At 37.9% G+C, this 18,049-nt stretch overlaps 1 protein-coding gene across 2 annotated transcripts in view; it reads right to left on the reverse strand.

Annotated features, from left to right (window-relative positions):
- Positions 1-18,049, reverse strand: part of trim62.1 (tripartite motif containing 62, tandem duplicate 1) — a 42,969-nt gene that overhangs the window by 768 nt on the left and 24,152 nt on the right. Inside the window, exons 3-7 of one of the 2 annotated variants that reach the window (XM_084396032.1) lie at positions 13,704-13,799; positions 7,080-7,336; positions 6,912-6,956; positions 6,290-6,405; positions 1-14 (exon numbers count right to left, since the gene is read on the reverse strand). The exon at positions 1-14 is cut by the window's left edge and continues 738 nt beyond it. In XM_084396032.1, the coding sequence (XP_084252158.1) occupies positions 1-14; positions 6,290-6,405; positions 6,912-6,956; positions 7,080-7,336; positions 13,704-13,799 (528 nt within the window). The remainder of the gene's footprint in view (positions 15-6,289; positions 6,406-6,911; positions 6,957-7,079; positions 7,337-13,703; positions 13,800-18,049) is intronic. The other variant, XM_084396033.1, reaches the window with a different exon arrangement.

An 18,049-nucleotide genomic window follows, 5' to 3' on the forward strand; every position in this document is an offset into this window, starting at 1 on the left:
TAAAGCAGCAGGCACTGGGAACATAAGGGTGGAGGAAAGGAAAATCAGTGCATCCAATAAGGGTTTGTTCAGACCTATTATATTACATTACATAAAAATAAATAAGCAAATAAATAAATAAATAATATAAGAAACATAAAAGATGAATAAAGTTAATAAAAACATACATATATAAATGAGTACATTAAAAAAAACACACACACACGTATGTATGTATGTATGTATGTATGTATGTGTGTGTGTGTGTGTGTGTGTGTGTATACATACATACATACATACATATATATAGTTCCATCTGAAATTTTCTTCTAGAATGATCATTTTTATCAAGCTTGTATGTTTAAGGTCAGTAATTTCACTTAAATGACAATGAAAATTACCTATTAATTGTAATTTAAGTGAAATTACTGACCTTAAACATACAAGCTTGATAAAAATGATCATTCTAGAAGAAAGGCTTTTGCATCTGAACTCTTCATATATATATATACGGTACTGTGCAAAAGTCTTAGGCATGTTAATACATTTCCAAACATTAATTTTGCCATTAAAGGTTTCTTCAAGCATCTTGGAGACTTTAGTTTGTCTCAGTTTTTTCTGTTTCTTCATGTAATCACAGACGGACTCGTCTGGTGAGATCAGATCATCCTGGCTGCTGTCAGATTCCTTGTGGATACACAAATCTCACTGGATTATTACAATTAATGGCAAAAAGAATATTTGGAAATGTAAACTGATATTTCCTACTGACACATTAGGTATTGTCTAATTAATACCTAACCTGTATTACCTGTAACCTGTCTAATACCTGACGTATTAACATGCCTAAGACTTTTGCACAGTACTGTATATATATATATATATATATAAATAAACCATACATGCATAACTTTTATATTAAATGTCAATATTATAATTGTATATGCCTTTAATACACACTGAAAGCATGCACTCCACAATCATGTCTGATTACTAGCTTGAGTGTGAATCAGGTTGTCAATAATTCAACAGTCATCGTCAAGTCATCAGCTGTTCCTTAACACATCACTCTTCTGTTATTGGTCTTTTATGTATTGATCTGATCGTTTTCCTAAAGACGCTTTCCTAGGAGTGTAGAAAGATGTGCAAGACTGTGGTTTGCCTTTGGGCATCCATGTGGGCATTCACGTGCTCACACTTTCTGTCTCTCTCTCTTCTCTCTCTCTCTCTCTCTCTCTCTCTCTCTCTCTCTCTCTCTCTCTTCCATACTTATCAATGAGAAAATGTTCAAAAAGGCTAAATAAGCAGCTGGAAATTAATGGTTTTGAAGGTCATTCTTGTCAATCAAAAGCGCTGACACAATCACTACCTGAGCTGGTGGAATAATACTCCTCTGGAACACAAACACACTCCCTTCGTCTAATTCATTATCGTCAGGTCATTTCAAGCGAACGCTCCTTTGAGTGCAAACACTTTCAGATGCATTCAGCAATCAGAATAAGCGTACAGGGCAGTGTGGTTTTCAGTACTGGCCATTGTTTATGCGCTTCTGCCAGGCATTGAGTGCTTGGTTGAAAAAGGATAAATAAACCACCCATCCATCAACCGCTGCCTGGCTGGTAATGCCTGTGGCAGACCGTCTGCAGTGCCCATTATGGTGCCAGCTTGCTGTGGGTTCAATGGCGAGCAAGTGTGCCAAAGGAATGGACTGAGAGAAGAGCAAACCTTGGAAAACTGACAAGCTTCCAGCATACAGACACAAAACAATGGACACATGCCACTTAGCGAAAAGAGTCCAAACTAGCCTGGACCTGAAAAAGAAACCCGGGCCAAGCAGTTGCAGCAACATTACGATATGCAGGACGCCAAGATATAATTCTGGAAAGTCGAGCTACGATGAACTACACATCATGTTTATAAGGCATGATGAGGAAATGTGGGGAGAAAATGAAGCTGAGAGAATCTTGGGTAAACAACGCTTATCTGAAGCAATCGCTTATCAGGCACGTTGTGCATTCTTTTGCACTGGAACGATTCTGTATGTGCATTTTTACGGTTTGGTGAGTGAAACCATGCTGGCTTGTTTTCCTGCGGTCCTTAGATGGGCATGCTATGAGAGGAAGAGTGAAATTTGCTAAATATTTTCATCTTGGCTATTTAAAACCTTCGCCACAAATGGCAGAGCCAGAAGCCAGTCCAGAGGATAGGATGTCGACATTTCCACTCTTTGACATTGGCAGTTTGCGCTTCAGGTAACCTATAAATAATTTAACCTCTGTCGTCTTGCTTTCGATCAGTCTCTGCCTCTCGCTCTCTCTCTCTGAGTCACGCAAACAAAACAAGCACCAGTAACAGGCTTTGGATTCAGAAAAAGAGACAATATTGCTGTTCAAGTTGGGAGGAAAAACAAATAAGGATAATAGAAATACATTTTAAAAACGCCACTCCAGTACAGAATACAAGGCGGCGAGTGCAGCAGTGTAGGAAGGAAGGATTTGAACTGGATTCGTTTCATGTGACAGGCTGAGCGTCGCCCCTTGCCTATTTCTGTCGGTGTAAAAGACGCTGGACAATTGATTGAGAGAGCGAGATATTCCCTGCTGTGTTATTTTAAATAATGCTCTGTGTCAGGTGGGTACTGAGAGGGAATACAGATGAAGGAGGCCTTCTCGTCGCAGCTATTAAAATGGGCCACTCGTACAGATCTCAATCAGATGCGTATTATCTCATTCGCAGGGCTGTAAACATGCAGGTTGTGTTTGTGTTCATTAGATCATCTCTAATTGGATGCACTAACAAATACACTAAGTATTAGATCATTGGACATGATTACTATATTAATGTACTACAGATGCACAAATCACAACAGGCTATTTAATGAGAACAATAATTGAATGCAATTTCTTTCTAAACAAAATGAGAATAGCGCTTACAACTCGCTGCCACGATGCTAGGTTGTTGCTACTCGATTGCTAAGGTGTTTCTAGGTGGTTACTTTAGTCCCCGGTCAAAAGGTTCAATGATATTCTGGTCTCTAGATTCAGGCTAGCTTCCAGCAATGCAAGGCTATGGGATTTTTTATCAAACTGTCTATGCACCATCGAGCTAAAAAAATTTTTTTTACTTTTTTTAAAGTTAACTGAAATGAAGCTAAAAAAAAATAAAAAAAAATATTAAATAAATAAAAATGAAAAACTAATTGAAAATTAGAAATATTGCCTTTGCAAATATTTGAATCACTAAAATTACTAACTGGAAATGAAAATAAATAATAATATAAAATAAAAAGATTTTTTTTTAAATAAATTAAACTTAAAAACAGTAATAAAAAAAAACTACTATAAAACAGCAAAATTACAAAAAACAGCAAAATTACAAAAAACATCTAATTAAAGCTGAAAATACAAAAGCTAATTCAAAATACATAAAAAAAAAAGCTATAGTATATAAATAATACTAATATAACACTGGTCTGTGTATAGTGTTATAGGAATAATATACCTCTCCTAAATAAGCTGCACAATTTATAGGGTTATTTCACCAAAAAATGAAAATTCTGTCAGTAATTACTCTCCCTCATGTTGTTCCAACCCCGTAAGACTTTCACTCATCCTCTGAACACAAATTAAGATATTTTTGATTACATCTGAGAGCTGGATCACTCAATATTATTGAAACTTGCCGGCCCAGAAAGTTCTCAGAAGGTTGTGGGACTCTGAGTGAGTTCACGTAGTGTAACAGCGCAGCGCTTCTGGGTTGTACCGTCAGAACGTGATAGTATAATAATAGTGAGCCAACGTTCTGACGTACAACCCAGAAGCGCTGCGCTGTAACTCACTCACAGGCCCACACAGAAGAAAATGAATAGTTGAATTAAGTTGTTATTTTTGTGTTTTTGCGCACAAAAAGTATTCTTATCGCTTGATAAACATATGGTTGAGCCACTGTAGTCACTTGGACTATTTTAAACATTGTCTTTACTAACTTTCTGGGCTGGCAAGTTTCAATAACATTAGAAGCCCATGGAGGAGTGAGACAGCTCTCAGATTTCATCAAAAATATCTTAATTTGTGTTCTGAAGATGAACGAAAGCCTTACGGGGTTGGAACAACACGAGGGAGAGTAATTACTGACAGAATTTTCATTTTTGGGTGAACTAACCTTTTAAGGTATCATTAATGTCTGTCTGTAGCACAAACAGTGCTGGGTTTGTTTAAATTTGCCAGGCCAAGTGCATACAAGACAGAAGCTAATTGCCCTGTGCTAATTTTAAAGTTTCTTGTAGGAAACCAAGCGACCATAATTTTGACCCACATAGTCTACAATTAGTGATGTAAAATGAGTTCCAACATGACAGCAAACAAGATTGAAATTAGTGTGTGCACTCAATAGAAAGGGCAACACTTCAGTCCTGTAGTGTGTGTGCTTGGCTGAACCTCAAATAGACGCTTGCCTTGGCAAAAAAGTGCTGGAATGTAAGCACATGATAATGTTAGCATTTAGCTTGAGACGCTGGGAAGTATTTGCTAAACACAAACAAACAAACTAGATAGGGCTGGGTATCGATTCAGATGTTCCCATTCGATTCGGTTTTGATTCGCAAGCTCTCAATTCGATTCGATTTCGATTCTCGATTCGATTCAATGAATATAGATTTAATACAAATCCTATATTTATATAAAAAAAGAACAGTGAACATAACAGCCACAAATCTGTATATTAAACTCTTTTTATTTTAGGTACACTTGGGTAAATTAAAAAAGAACCCAACTCTATATTTAAAATGCATACAATAAATAGACAGGATTTTGATGCAAGATGAAAAATTGATGCTGAAAATTGGAACAGTCGCATGTAGGGTTGCCAACTCAGAAAAGGAAAATGCGGGACAATCGTTGTACTTTATAGGAAAATGAGGGACACTCAAAATATTTGTACTGTATCACACAGTGTACGTCATTTCAGTGTCTGCAGTTAAGTAGCCTATGTGTTTAAAAGGTTATCAGACATAAACACATTTGTATGCTTAACCTATTTATGTATTTAATTCTAAAAATAATTTTAATGTCATACATAAAAAAAAGTCACATTACAAAACCGTCGTTCAAAATAACAGCATTTATCTAAAATAGAAAGATTTTTTAACATTATACTCTAGGCTCACAGTTCAAAAAAGTTTGGAGTTAGTAAGATTATTTTTTTTGTGAAAAATTAAAGAAAGTAGGCTAATTGCCTACTTTTATTCAGCAAGGATGCATTACATTAATCAAAAGTGACAGTAAAGACATTTACAATGTTACAAAAGCTTTCTATTTCAAATAAATCTCTTATGAACTTTATATTCATTAAAGAATCCTGGGGGGCAAACATTTTTTTAAACATTAATAATAATCAGAAATGTTTTTTTGAGCATATTATTCCCTAGATTACATGTTTTCTTGCGTGGCTGGATGTTAGACTCATGAACAATAATCACGTTGTTTGCATTCGCCAAAATTGATTTACCGAAATCAAAACGTGGACAGTGAAAGGGAATTACCGTTAGCGCGAGACGAGTCCGGCTTGAAGCGGAAGCGACCAGACGGCAGAGGATTATGTTCGCAAATCAAACAATGATTTGTCTCAAAACAATGATTAAAATGAAAAAAAAAAAAAAAAAAGCTGTGACTGGATGGTCGGTGATCATTCTCAAGCGTCGTGATCAGCACTGCTGCTATTGGCTGTTGTAGCCTATCAGTCAGTGGTTAGATCAGCGTAGTCAAAAAAACGGGACACGAGAGGTCACGCACGGGACAAATAAATTAGGCCCAAAATACGGGATGTCCCGGCTAATTCGGGACAGTTGGCAACCCTAGTCGCATGCCTTATTTTATGTTTAAGATAAAACAAACAAGCATTAGCTGTAACATGGAGACCGCAAGCCTATGAACAGTGTAGGAAAACTAATAGTGGCTTTTGGGTAATAGATAAATAAATATGGAAAAATATTGATTCGTGGCCTTTGAGAATCGATTTTGAATCGACCACATTTAAAAAAAAAACGATTAATCGGAAAAAAATGTTTTGACCAGCCCTAATACTAGATCAAGGTTTCCCAAGCAGGATTCACAAGGGAATCTCATAAAGCCATCAAAGATCCTTCATAAACCCTGTTCGGGAAACATTGATCTAGTATTTTTGTGCAGATTATTGAATGTGATTAAATTCCAGGTATAAGCATACTAATTTCCTTTATTTGCAGTCATTTTCTCAATAATGACACATAGTATGTGCAACACCACAACTTAAAACTTTAGTTACGGAACATTACCTGGCGATATATCCAGAAAAAGGGACTTCCAGATTGTATATTGCAGGGGCCCCATGTATTTGGATGTCGGAAAGTCTTCGTAGGTGAGGTTCGTTTCATGGATCTTTCCCTTTATTCTGTGGAGACACAGGACAACAACTGCATTATTCAGATTCAACACTGGCAACCCACCAAAACCCAAGCAACCGATTCTTCCTCAATGGCTAGATCCTGTTTCCAAACACTCATTTTCGAATCGTACTGTTTTCTACATAGCTTTTCTGCCCCCGCAAAGACAAACAGCTCAAATTCGCCTTTGGGAATGAGGTCAATCTGGGCAACACTGCAGCTCACTTTCATTAGCTCAACCTAAACATTAATCATGCTATTCCTTTCCCACATGGCTAACTCATTCCCCTCTCGTCATTACCTAGAACAACTGCTACACAGCCATTCTGAGAGAACCGCATTTCTAAATGGATAAAACGTACATATTTATGCTGTTTAAGCATCGATGATCTCTCTACCCCCCCTAACTATCTTTAACCTTGTTCTGCAAGACTAGTCTCTTTTCCTGACTGGGTTTCTGTGACATACAGCAAAGGGCAATGGTCACATACATAAGTCAAATAACCTGACTTGCCTTGGTAGCTTCCACCAGCAATACCCTCCACGAATCACTTGCTCCCTGACCAGCAGTTACAAGAAAAAAGACAAAACGGTTTAGACCAGAGAATCTCAAACTACCATATAAAACACCCTCAACATACGCGCATCCACTCATCTCCGAGTCACACCACATCCTTAGTACCTGTCTGACGTCAGGGCTATTCCTTCCAAGAACTCGTGCCGGCTGGTCTCGCTGAGGCGCTCCTGAAGGATCTGGATGCCTTCCTTGACGTCGCGGAGCTGCTGGCTGTAGCGCTGGATCTTTTGCTCGATGTCAGAGAGCGTGCGTGCCGTATCCGCCTCCAGTTCCTCCAGCGTGCTCTTCTGCCGCTCGCGCAGGAAACGGTGCAGTCGCTCAAACGCGTCGCCGATGGTGGCACGAAGGCTCTTCGCTGACGACTATAAAGTAGAGAAGAAAGTTAGGACTTCTGCTAGACTGTGAGACACACAGTCTCAAATAACAACCCTCCACTGTGCATACACTTAATTGAGATGTCAATCAAGCATGTTTGTTTTAAACAAGTCTTGACTCTAGGGCAAATGGGTGCGTTAGAAAATCCTCATAATGGCCGAAAGTTTCTCTCACAAATGTATCTGAAGATATATACACCACTGTTCAAAATTCTTTAAGAAATGAATAAAGCAAGGGTGCATGAAATTACAAAAACATGCTATTTCAAATTTATTATATCTTTTGAACTTTCTGTTCAAAGAATCCTCATAAAAACACTGATGCATGGATATTCATATATGTTTGTAAGTTTTTAACTGTATTTTTGATCAAATACATGGAGACTTGGTGAATAAAAGTATTTATTTCTATACTTGAAAAAAATCTAACTGACCAAACTTTTGAATGGCAGTATCTACATATCCACAACATGACTGTTTCATTCTGATCTCATGATTTCAAAAATGTATTTACATAATTTGAACAAGCTGACAATTCATTTGCCTACAGTAGAGTGCATTCTGAGTCGACAGTGTTTTTGTTTGTTTTTTTAACTAAGCAACTTCATGCAAGCATTAAAGGCTAAAATAACGAATTATTTATTTAGTAATGTGTCTAAATGAAACAAACTTCATACATCAAGTTAAATTTGACCATCAAATCTAAAATTGTGATTATGCCTCCGTGTAATGTAAAGATAATGGTATGTGCACTGTGCAGTCTGAGAAGTTTAAAAATGTGGTCTAGGTAGCCGATGACAACCTACACCGGGAAAAGATGGTTAAAAAAAAAAAAAAAAGTAGGTGTCCTAATAATAAAATAAAATGTCTGAAATAAAATACAGCTTAAAGTGACAAAAACACATATTTGATTTTTAAACTGTGAAAGTGTGAACTGACACTACAGAGCTACCCGTGAAGAGGAAAAAGAGAATTTAAAGACCGGAAAAAGTGTCTCATTGTGGATTCACATAGTTAGGACAAAAACACGGAAGAGATGCAAGAGACTAATCTGGTTAGGACAGCAACAAGTGTGCAGTTTCAATAACCGTACTTATATTTAATGTCTCTAAATTCATATTAAATAATTTTTTATATGTACACAAAAATAAAATGTAGCTACATATTATATTGAAATTATTTTACAAATTATACATACATACATTTATTTTATATTTATATATATATATATAAAATATTCAATTCAAGTCACATTTATTTGTATAGCAACTTTCACAATAGAGTGATTTCTTATCTGAGGTGACTGTGTCCAAGTAATGCATTTCAGCAAAGTACATATACAAATCATGCAGTTAGCTAACAATGTATGAATTTAAGGCAGAAACAATGAGAAAAAACAAACAATTTTACGAGTTGTAAACATGATAATTACAATATATGGAAAAATTGGCAAAAAGGTGCACATTGATTCAGAGTTTGGGTTATCTGAAATCCTCGCAGGAGAGTCATCTCTTCACAGGTGTTGGTGCATATTATAATAATTATACCGGTACTATTTTTTATATGTATAATTATCATTATTATTATTTCTGCAGAGCCTCAGGGATACGCAATGAACTATGAAGCAAGTGGAAACTGCCTCATATGAATGCATCACTAGAGACACGGTCAGGGACGACAGGGACACGGTCTAATGGTCACTGGAAATGGCAATAGGTTGCTCCTTCCTCAGTCTTCAGGGTTATTGCAGGACAGGTTACATCATTACACATGCAGACGAGCAACGAGATAAAAGCGGAGGGGATGATGCAGAACGTAAAAGAGAATTGCGAAACTAGCTAACAAACCTCGTCATTGACCGTGAAGAAGGAAGAAAAAAAAAAAAGTCAAAGAGAGATAAAACGAGATGTTTGAGGAAGCCGGTCATCTTCAATAAAGCGTAAAGAACATCAGGTTCAGTCGACGGATCAGAGATCTGAAACCTCAAGGTCGAATCGAGGCGGGACAGAAGCCGCTCCACTGATGGCCGTCCATACAAACAAGGCAAGCTCAGAAACGTATTATGTTTCCAATTTCTTTCTTCGCCTATAATAAGAACTGGAAAAATAGACTTCACCGATTACAAGATTACTCCTACTAACAAATACAATAAAGGACTTGTTCCACTTCTGTCTTTCCAAAGGGAAATGTGATTTCCTTGCCACTGGGAAGATGAAATCCTATTAAGATCACGTCTTGCTCTGGTGTTATTTGCATCGGCTGAGTCAGCCCACCTGGCGTCGCATGATGGATGAGTTGGACTCAGTGATGCTGAGGTGGTGTTGGTCTCTTGAAACCATTCTCCCCATGGGCTGCGCTGTCTAACATTGGGTCTATTTAAAGCCAGTAAACACCTCCTATGAGCCTAGCATGACTCGGCCTCCAAGCAGCCTGCTCGCTTCGACATCTGCTAATCAGACACATGTTTCCTTGGGGTCCTCCATTCGGATTCAACATCGGCACTTCAGATGAGAGGCGTCTGTCAGCGAGTCTGCCGCCGAGATAAATCTAGAGCATGCTAGCGGGGAGGTGGCAACAAGTTAAAAAAAACAACAAGGTAAACATGAACTAGCGGTATCACTGACATAAGCTACATGCTCAAGTTTAACTTTTAGGGTTAGAGGTTTGACCGCTCAAAAGTTTAGGGTCAGTAAGATAATCTTCTGAAAAAAAATGTATACTTCTATTCAGCAAGGATGCATTAAATTGACCAAAAGTGACAGTAAAGGCATTAATAAAGTTAAAAAACTAAAAAAACTTTTGGTTTCCACAAAAATATTGTGTTTTCAAAACTGTTTTCAACATAATACCTACTGAAAATTCTGATCAAATAAAAGCAAAGTCTTGGTGAGCATAAGATACCTTTTTCAAATACATTAAAAAATCTACAGTAGTGTATGAGCAATAATAATAGATAAGTTATATTTCGCTCTAGTGATATGATCAAATTACTTTACAAGATCAAAGGTCTAACAAAGAATTGAATTAGCCAGGTTTTCAAGAGTTAAGAGTTGGCCCACTTTATTATCGTTTGGAAGCAATGAGCCCACTTTATTTATGGTTTACTCCATAAATCTACTTCTCTAAAGGTTGTGCTGTGACAGCTCTCTTGAGACAGCGAATGTAAAATAACCTTCTGTCCTCTTATCTCTACAGGAAAGTCTGGGATGCAGGAGGCGTTTTGCAATGATGGTCCTGAATGTCAATGTCAAGCGTCTGGCTCTTCGTAAGCATCTTAAATCACTGCATAAATGAATCCACACAGGATCCCACTGGCTGGTTAATGTTGGGTTTCCTGGGAAAGAACTGAAAGATACTTTCAAGATAAATACGCAATCTGTAAAATCAATGAGACGAAAACATGGTTTGCTTCCAGAAAATGCAAATCACAGGGATACAAGTCTTGAGTTTAACTCGACTTAAGAGACTACAAGGAAAATTCAACATGTAACAGGGTCTGCAATCCACTGTACCTTCGCAATATAAGGCCTCGTTTACACTGTCAGTGAAATGTGACCCAATTCCGATTTTTGGGGTCTTCCATTCGGATTCAACATCGGCACTTCAGATGAGAGGCGTCTGTCAGCAAGTCTGCCGCCGAGATAAATCTAGAGCATGCTAGCGGGGGGAGGTGGCAACAAGTAAAAAACCAACAAGGTAAACATGAACTAGCGGTAAGCTACATGCTCAAGTTTAACTTTTAGGGTTAGAGGTTTGACCGCATATGTGACACAGATCAGAAGTGTTCTATGACCGTGTAAACAGGAAAAAAAACGCATGCATTCGGATATTTCGAGATCGGTTTCAGGCCTCGGTCATATGTGGAAATAAATCAGATATGTGCCAATGCGACTGTCATGTAAACAGGCAGGTCGGATTTTCTGAGGCATTAGACAATGTCTCCGCGGCTTAATGATGAGAGAAACCCCGACGCGCATCTGCAAAGGGACGGCATGGCCCGACGAAACGTCGTGTCGTCGTAGGAGAGGAATGTGGACACACGCTGACACAACATATCAAAGGCTGGCTTGCTCATCCTAACATTTCAGACCCACTGCTCCTCGTTAAAGCCAATATTTAAACACAATATGCTCCCACCTGTCCTGAGATCTCTCTCGCACACAATAACTGAAGCATATTCGCAGGCTGCAATGATGGCACTTTCCGTCCTCCTCCGCCTCAAAATCATGGCGATGTTTGGCTTCCCAAATAGATGGCTTTCCCTTATAGATTCAAATGATTCAAATTATATTTTTCCTCTAATCTCAATTTTAAAAATAAATGAATAAAATGTATAGATTAAGGAAAAAAAATATTTTTCAAATAAATAAGTAGATAAAACAGATAAATAAAATACATAGATAAATAAATAAATAAATACATCAAAATAAAGTATACAGTATATATAAAATACAGACAGACAGATAAAATAAAGATGAAATAAAAAAAATCCATAAATAAAACAAAAACATTACAAAAAAATATATATTTCATACCACACACACACACAAACACACAAACACACCAGTGTTGCAGACACTATGTGTAGGCTAAAGATTAACTGCCGAACAATAAGACCGACACCAGAGATCCACACAGTGTCACAGAGCTCTTTCTCTGCATTAGTCCCCAATCCCAAACAGACGGATAATTAAAAAAAAGTGGGCGAAGAAACAGTGGGCGCAGGGAGACGGACAAAGTTGCATTATTGACTGTGGAGTCTCTCTCCGTTGATTAAAACAAGGTGTCGAGATTAAAGACCTGTTCAATAAACCAATTTGCTAGTTGGGAATTCAATGTCAACAGAATATAGAGAGAGAGAGAGAGAGAGAGAGAGAGAGAGAGAGAGAGAGAGAGAGAGAGAGAGAGAGAGAGAGAGAGAGAGAGAGAGAGAGAGAGAGAGATGAGCAACGGACAGAGTGAGAGATCTGCCATGAATCCGTAATGGTGGCCAGTATGAGCGGTTTGTCAGCTACATTTCTATTTTTATGCGGCCTGATTCCAGATGTGGTTTAATAGAGTCCCATCAGAGGTGAAATGTCAATGTGGTGGTGATTTGTATCACAGTAATTTTAATCACTCTTCCAAATATGTGGATAAATATGAATATAAATCACTGTTGGTCCATCAATCTAGAATTGATCCTCCGGCTTAAAACATTTAGTAGTAAACACTTCTATTACTATTGCAAATCATAACGTGAATCTGATTACAAGGGAGTGGAGGAGCATTCAAAATGACAGCAGCAAACAGTAGTAGGACTGGGTATTGACACAAATTTCAAAAAATTTTATTCGATTTCGATTCACAAGCTTGCAATTCGATTCGATTCAATATTGATTATTTTGGAAATCAGGTACAATACATGTTCATTACAAATCTCTTAACTAATGCTGTAAACTATGGGAGTCAGCTGTAGCCGACTAGGCTTCATTAGCCCATAATAATATTGAAGGTAAAAATGAACTGATTTGTGTACAAACACTTAAATTACACTTTTATTTATTTTTATAATAATAAAAGTTATATGAAATATAAACATTTAAATGGTGGCTGTCACAAAAACTTGCCAGATTTATTCAAACATGCATTAAATATTGAAGAACATTATAAATGATAATGAATATGTAATATGGTGCATATATTTAGCAAAATGCTCCTCTCTAGAGTTCATTTTTCTAGCTGACTAACGAGTTTATGGTCACTGGATGTGATTTTTCTGAGGTAAATGTGACGTTACATGACATTTCCACGGCTGAAACACTGATTGAGCGATTCCATTTGACATGATACGGATTTCGATGAGTTGAAACCCACTTTCAGATGCTCATTCATGTTTATTTCGTGCTGTAACTGGTGTTATTAAGGCCAGAGGATCATGTGCTGCTGCTTCTCTTGAGCTGCGCCAGAGCGATCTCACGCCCCAGCGCCAAAACTGTATTTATGTTTTTGAATTTCATAAGAAAATAGACGTAATTTGAAATCTCAGACTTTGTTTCATATCAATAGTAACAAAGCACAAAGATTATTGTGATTTATTGGATTGGATGCGCGCTACAGTGTTCCATTCATTCATCAACTGAAAACAGGATGACTAGCCTAATCGATTCTTGAGATTTTAAAATCGATTAAAATCGAGAAATCGATATTCTTTACCCAGCCCTAGCAAACAGCATTCACTTTAATCGTTATATGGCTTGGGTTGCACCTTTAATGAACGTCCAAGGGAAAACTGTTCAATGGAGCAGCAGACTAAATGAGTTTTTTTTCTCTTCAGAATAATATACACTGATAAACGGCATGTGCTGAAGTTTACCTTGGTTTCGGTGAGCTGCCTCTGCAGTAGCTGCAAAGCCTCTGTATGACCCTTCTCGCTGTCCTGTAGAGTCACCAGCTGCTCCTTCATCTCCCTCTGTAAGAAAACCACAGCGCAACACATCATGTCATTTATTGCCCATTTATCTGGCAACCTCTAACCCAAAGTAATTACTCTGAACCACTTCCAAAGCCTTCCTAAGAGAGATACCACAACTCTGATAGCAGTAATTGTGATACTATTGTGATGGCTTTCTTGTATCTCAAACAGTAGAGCGTTGGCGCTTGCAACGCCAAGGTCAAGGGTTTGATTCCCAGGGAAAGCAAGAACTGATAAGAATGTAAATGTGTGCCTTGAAATGCAATGGAAGTCGCTTTGGATAAAAGCGTCTGCCAAATGCATAAATGTAAGACGAATGCACAGACCCAATGTAATGATATGCATCTGTTTTGCTTTCCTGTAGCTCAAACAGTAGAGCGTTGGCGCTTGCAACGCCAAGGTCATGGGTTCGTTTCCCAGGGAAAGCAAGAACTGATGAGAATGTAAATGTGTAACTTGAAATGCAATGAAAGTCACTTTGGATAAAAGCGTCTAACAAATGCATAAATGTAAACACTACACACAATCCTTCACTGGATGATCACCCAAAATAAAAATCATTGGGCAACTCAGACATAAGATTGAAAGTGCACTTTTCTTTGCCACTGGGGTCCTATCTTCAGTATACCGGAGTGTTAGAATGAAAATGAGCTCCATTATAACCTTAACAATGAGAATGATTGAAATTTGATTCAACATTGACTTAATATCTTCAACTTCTATGTAGCTTCCTAAAATGCTGATATCTGATTTAAAAAAAAAAAAAAAAAAACTGTTATGACTGAAATAGCCTATATTACTATAATTCAATCTTTTCATGCATGGTTTTGATCTAGACTGGAAGTTTCAAATTGTAAGAAAGGTACAGAGAACGGTGGCTTTTATAGTTACAGGGACACACACACACACACACACACTCAAAAAAGAGCAGAAATTAATAAATAAACAGTGAGTTTCCAGAGAGGTCTGTGTCAGGGAAAGTGGGTCTCTGCTGCAGTGGACGTGGCAGAACTGGGACGACGGGCCATGTTTGCTCGCCTGGAGGCAGAATAAGAACAGGCAAAATGCACCAGCCCCTTTACAATACACCAGAGCCAGAGCTCATTTGGCTAATAATATTCATATATTAATATATAACATTGGGCTGCACAATTTGGGGAAAAAATATCATATTGTAATTCATATATCAATATGGCTATAAAATAATAATAATTAGGGATGCACCGAAATTTCGACTACTGAAAATCCTCGGTTTCGAGCCAAAATGGTTTCGGAGGGCCGCAATCAGTGCCTGAAACAGATGTTTAATTAGTGCTTCTCCAATGGCACGTTTTGACTGTGTTTAGTGTCTGTTTCATGCAAAACGGGGATAAGCTACAAGAGTTAAACACTGTTAAACACTGTGTGGACACTAGCTCTGGATTGACCATCTTAATTTTGTGATTTTAATCAGTAACATGGTTTTCTGTTGATGCTCAGCATGAACAAAACGTCACTAAACATTTGTAGCGAGCCTGCCCTCCGAATAATCACGAAAAGCTTTGTGCTTTGTTACTTTTAATATGAAGTAAATTTTTAAATATGTCGATTTTATTACGAAATTCAAATAATAAAATGTCATTTTGGGGCTCTTTAATACGGTATGACACAACAGGGTCATTACACAATGAAGTTTAATACGTAAGGTTAGGGATTTGACTCTAATGCTAAAATGTGTGAACAATACTTGATGCTAGCCTCAAGAAACACCACTAACTCATGCTCTTATTGTTCCAGATGGAAATAAACACCAATGAGTCCTGAAAAACATATTCATCTGACATTCCAGCACCACGTTGTTTTGATAGAGGTGATTCATTGAAAATGAACAATATGACTATGAAATGCTGTTGGAATCCATTTCTCACACTATATTTTAACGACCCAGTGCACAAACATTTAAAAAGTGAATATGTTCGGGAAAAAAAAAAACACAATATGTTCGGCGGTATTATCTGACAGCTATTAGACTCAAATACATGTGAGCATTGAAATAGTTCCCAATTATATCCAGGACGAGGAGCAGAGAATACAATTACTTTCTTTATAAAGCTCATTACTTCAGGGAAATGCTGTCTGTGCTCTACAAGTATATAAATGCCCTTCCCAGCATCCAAACCGCCTGGTTTCAGTATGCATACCTGATAGATGAGAGCAGTCTTTAATGCATCAAGTTAAAGCAACATAACCAGCCGGTGGACTTCAGGAGTAAAACGCAAATGGTTATTGGATCATTATAGACCATATATTTTGTATGTGCCATTTACCTCCACCTTTAAAAAGTGTATTCAGAGAACTAACAACTTCTTAAAAAAAATGTGTTTCGGCACAGATCCTGCAACTGAATCATTTCTGCAGCAAATCAAGTTAGCACACACTCAAAATGTCTGAACAAAGGACTGAGTGTGCTGGTTTTAGCTGCATGGAGAGCACAGAGCACTGGAGGTCAGAGGCGGCCCACGTTTATATCAGTCTGAGCGGGCGAGAGGAAGTCTGACATGACATTTCCCCAGGATTCCACACAGCAGGGGGAAGAGGTTCATTGAAGGCCGATTGCAAGACTAAAACTTATTTCACTCTGGCTTGACTCATCTTTGCATTTGAGCTGCATATTCAAAAGAAAATCGATGTCGTTTAATTACATAGGCTAATAATTGTTCATTTTCTTCACATGCATTTCAGAAAGACACCAATCCAACAACTCTGAATTAATTATATAAATATGAGACAAACCCAAATATATTTGAAAATCAGAACAAAACTATGTAAATCTCCAAATCATGTCGTTCCAGACCTTTATGGCTTGGAACAAAAACAGGATATGTTCACGATGCTATTTACCATGTAATGAAAGTGAATGGTGACCACTAACCATGGCTGTTGTTGGTCCATATCCACTTTCATTGTATGATTGTTGGATGTTCTGTCCCTTTAAGAAAGAATGAATGAACTACTCTTCCCCTCAGACAGATAATGTTATCTAGCCAGTCCACGCTACCCTGCAAAAACTCACCGCAAACCTAATTTGCAAAGCTTTTGATTTCCTTTCCAACCTCTCTGACTGGAAAATTGGCAAGCAAACAAATACAAAGACTTTTGTGCAAGTATTTAACATCTATCTTCTAAAGTTTAGCTGTTATTACAAAGAAGCTTTCGCAAGAGCGTTTTTGCTTCAGAAACCCTACAGTTGAGCTCCATTGTACGTTCAATAAACTTCCTCAAAGGTTCATTAAACCACCACCTGCTCATGAGCTAAAGATACGTTCTAACTGCTGGCACTGATGAGAGTGAAGGAGATAATCAGGGGTGCATAAATTATGAAATGCGGCAGGCGTGCTCAAGATACTTCACGCATCCCTTCGAACCCTGAGAACAAATGCACTCCAAGTATAGCAGTTTGAAGTCATTATTGATGAACCTCGAGTGAAAACCAAGAAAGGGTCATCAGATGGTGAACATCTTTTCATTCCTGAAAAACACCTCCATCACTCAGATGACACAAAATGCAGAACCACTGACTCACACGGCAATTTGATGCCATGAGGAAATAGTTTGCCAAATAATCCAACTACAGCACTCATCAGCCCGAAGGGTACACAATCAAGGACACTTTGGCCTAACCTTGTACGCGCTGGTGTCATAATTCTGCAAGGCAGCAGGATCCGAAGTAATAAACAGCCTGGGTGGACAAGGCTGGTTCTGTCATCCCTCTTTATGACTCGTGTGTAAATCACATCTGAAGAGGACAGCAAATGTGTCATCTGCACTCCTTCTTTAACAGGGTCCAATCAAACCAACTCAACCACATCTAACAAACATGAATCATAAGCATAGTGGCCACATGTGAGTCATTTGGCCATCGCCATGAATAACTTGCAAGGACAAAACATGTCTGTTTGCTAGACATCACTACAAGTTGTTTCTGATGTCAACTCAAGATATCTGAATTAATAAAATAAAAAAACACCCACACCATGAAACCTTCTCCTACTAAAAAGGGTGTTCTTACACAATAGATGTGGTGATAGAGTATCCTTGGCTTGCATTGTAACGTAACCACCAAGCGTAATACATGTGGTGTGATTTCTGCTCGATTCGGCAGCATTAGTGTCCCAGACATTCTATTGGTTATCAGTAAATGATTAAGTGTTTCTTAATTTGTTAAATTTCATTAAGTCTCTATAGGAAAGCTACTGTTGAGTATTTAC

This window comes from Rutilus rutilus (assembly GCF_951802725.1).
Source record: "Rutilus rutilus genome assembly, chromosome: 22".
Lineage (NCBI taxonomy): Eukaryota > Metazoa > Chordata > Actinopteri > Cypriniformes > Leuciscidae > Rutilus > Rutilus rutilus.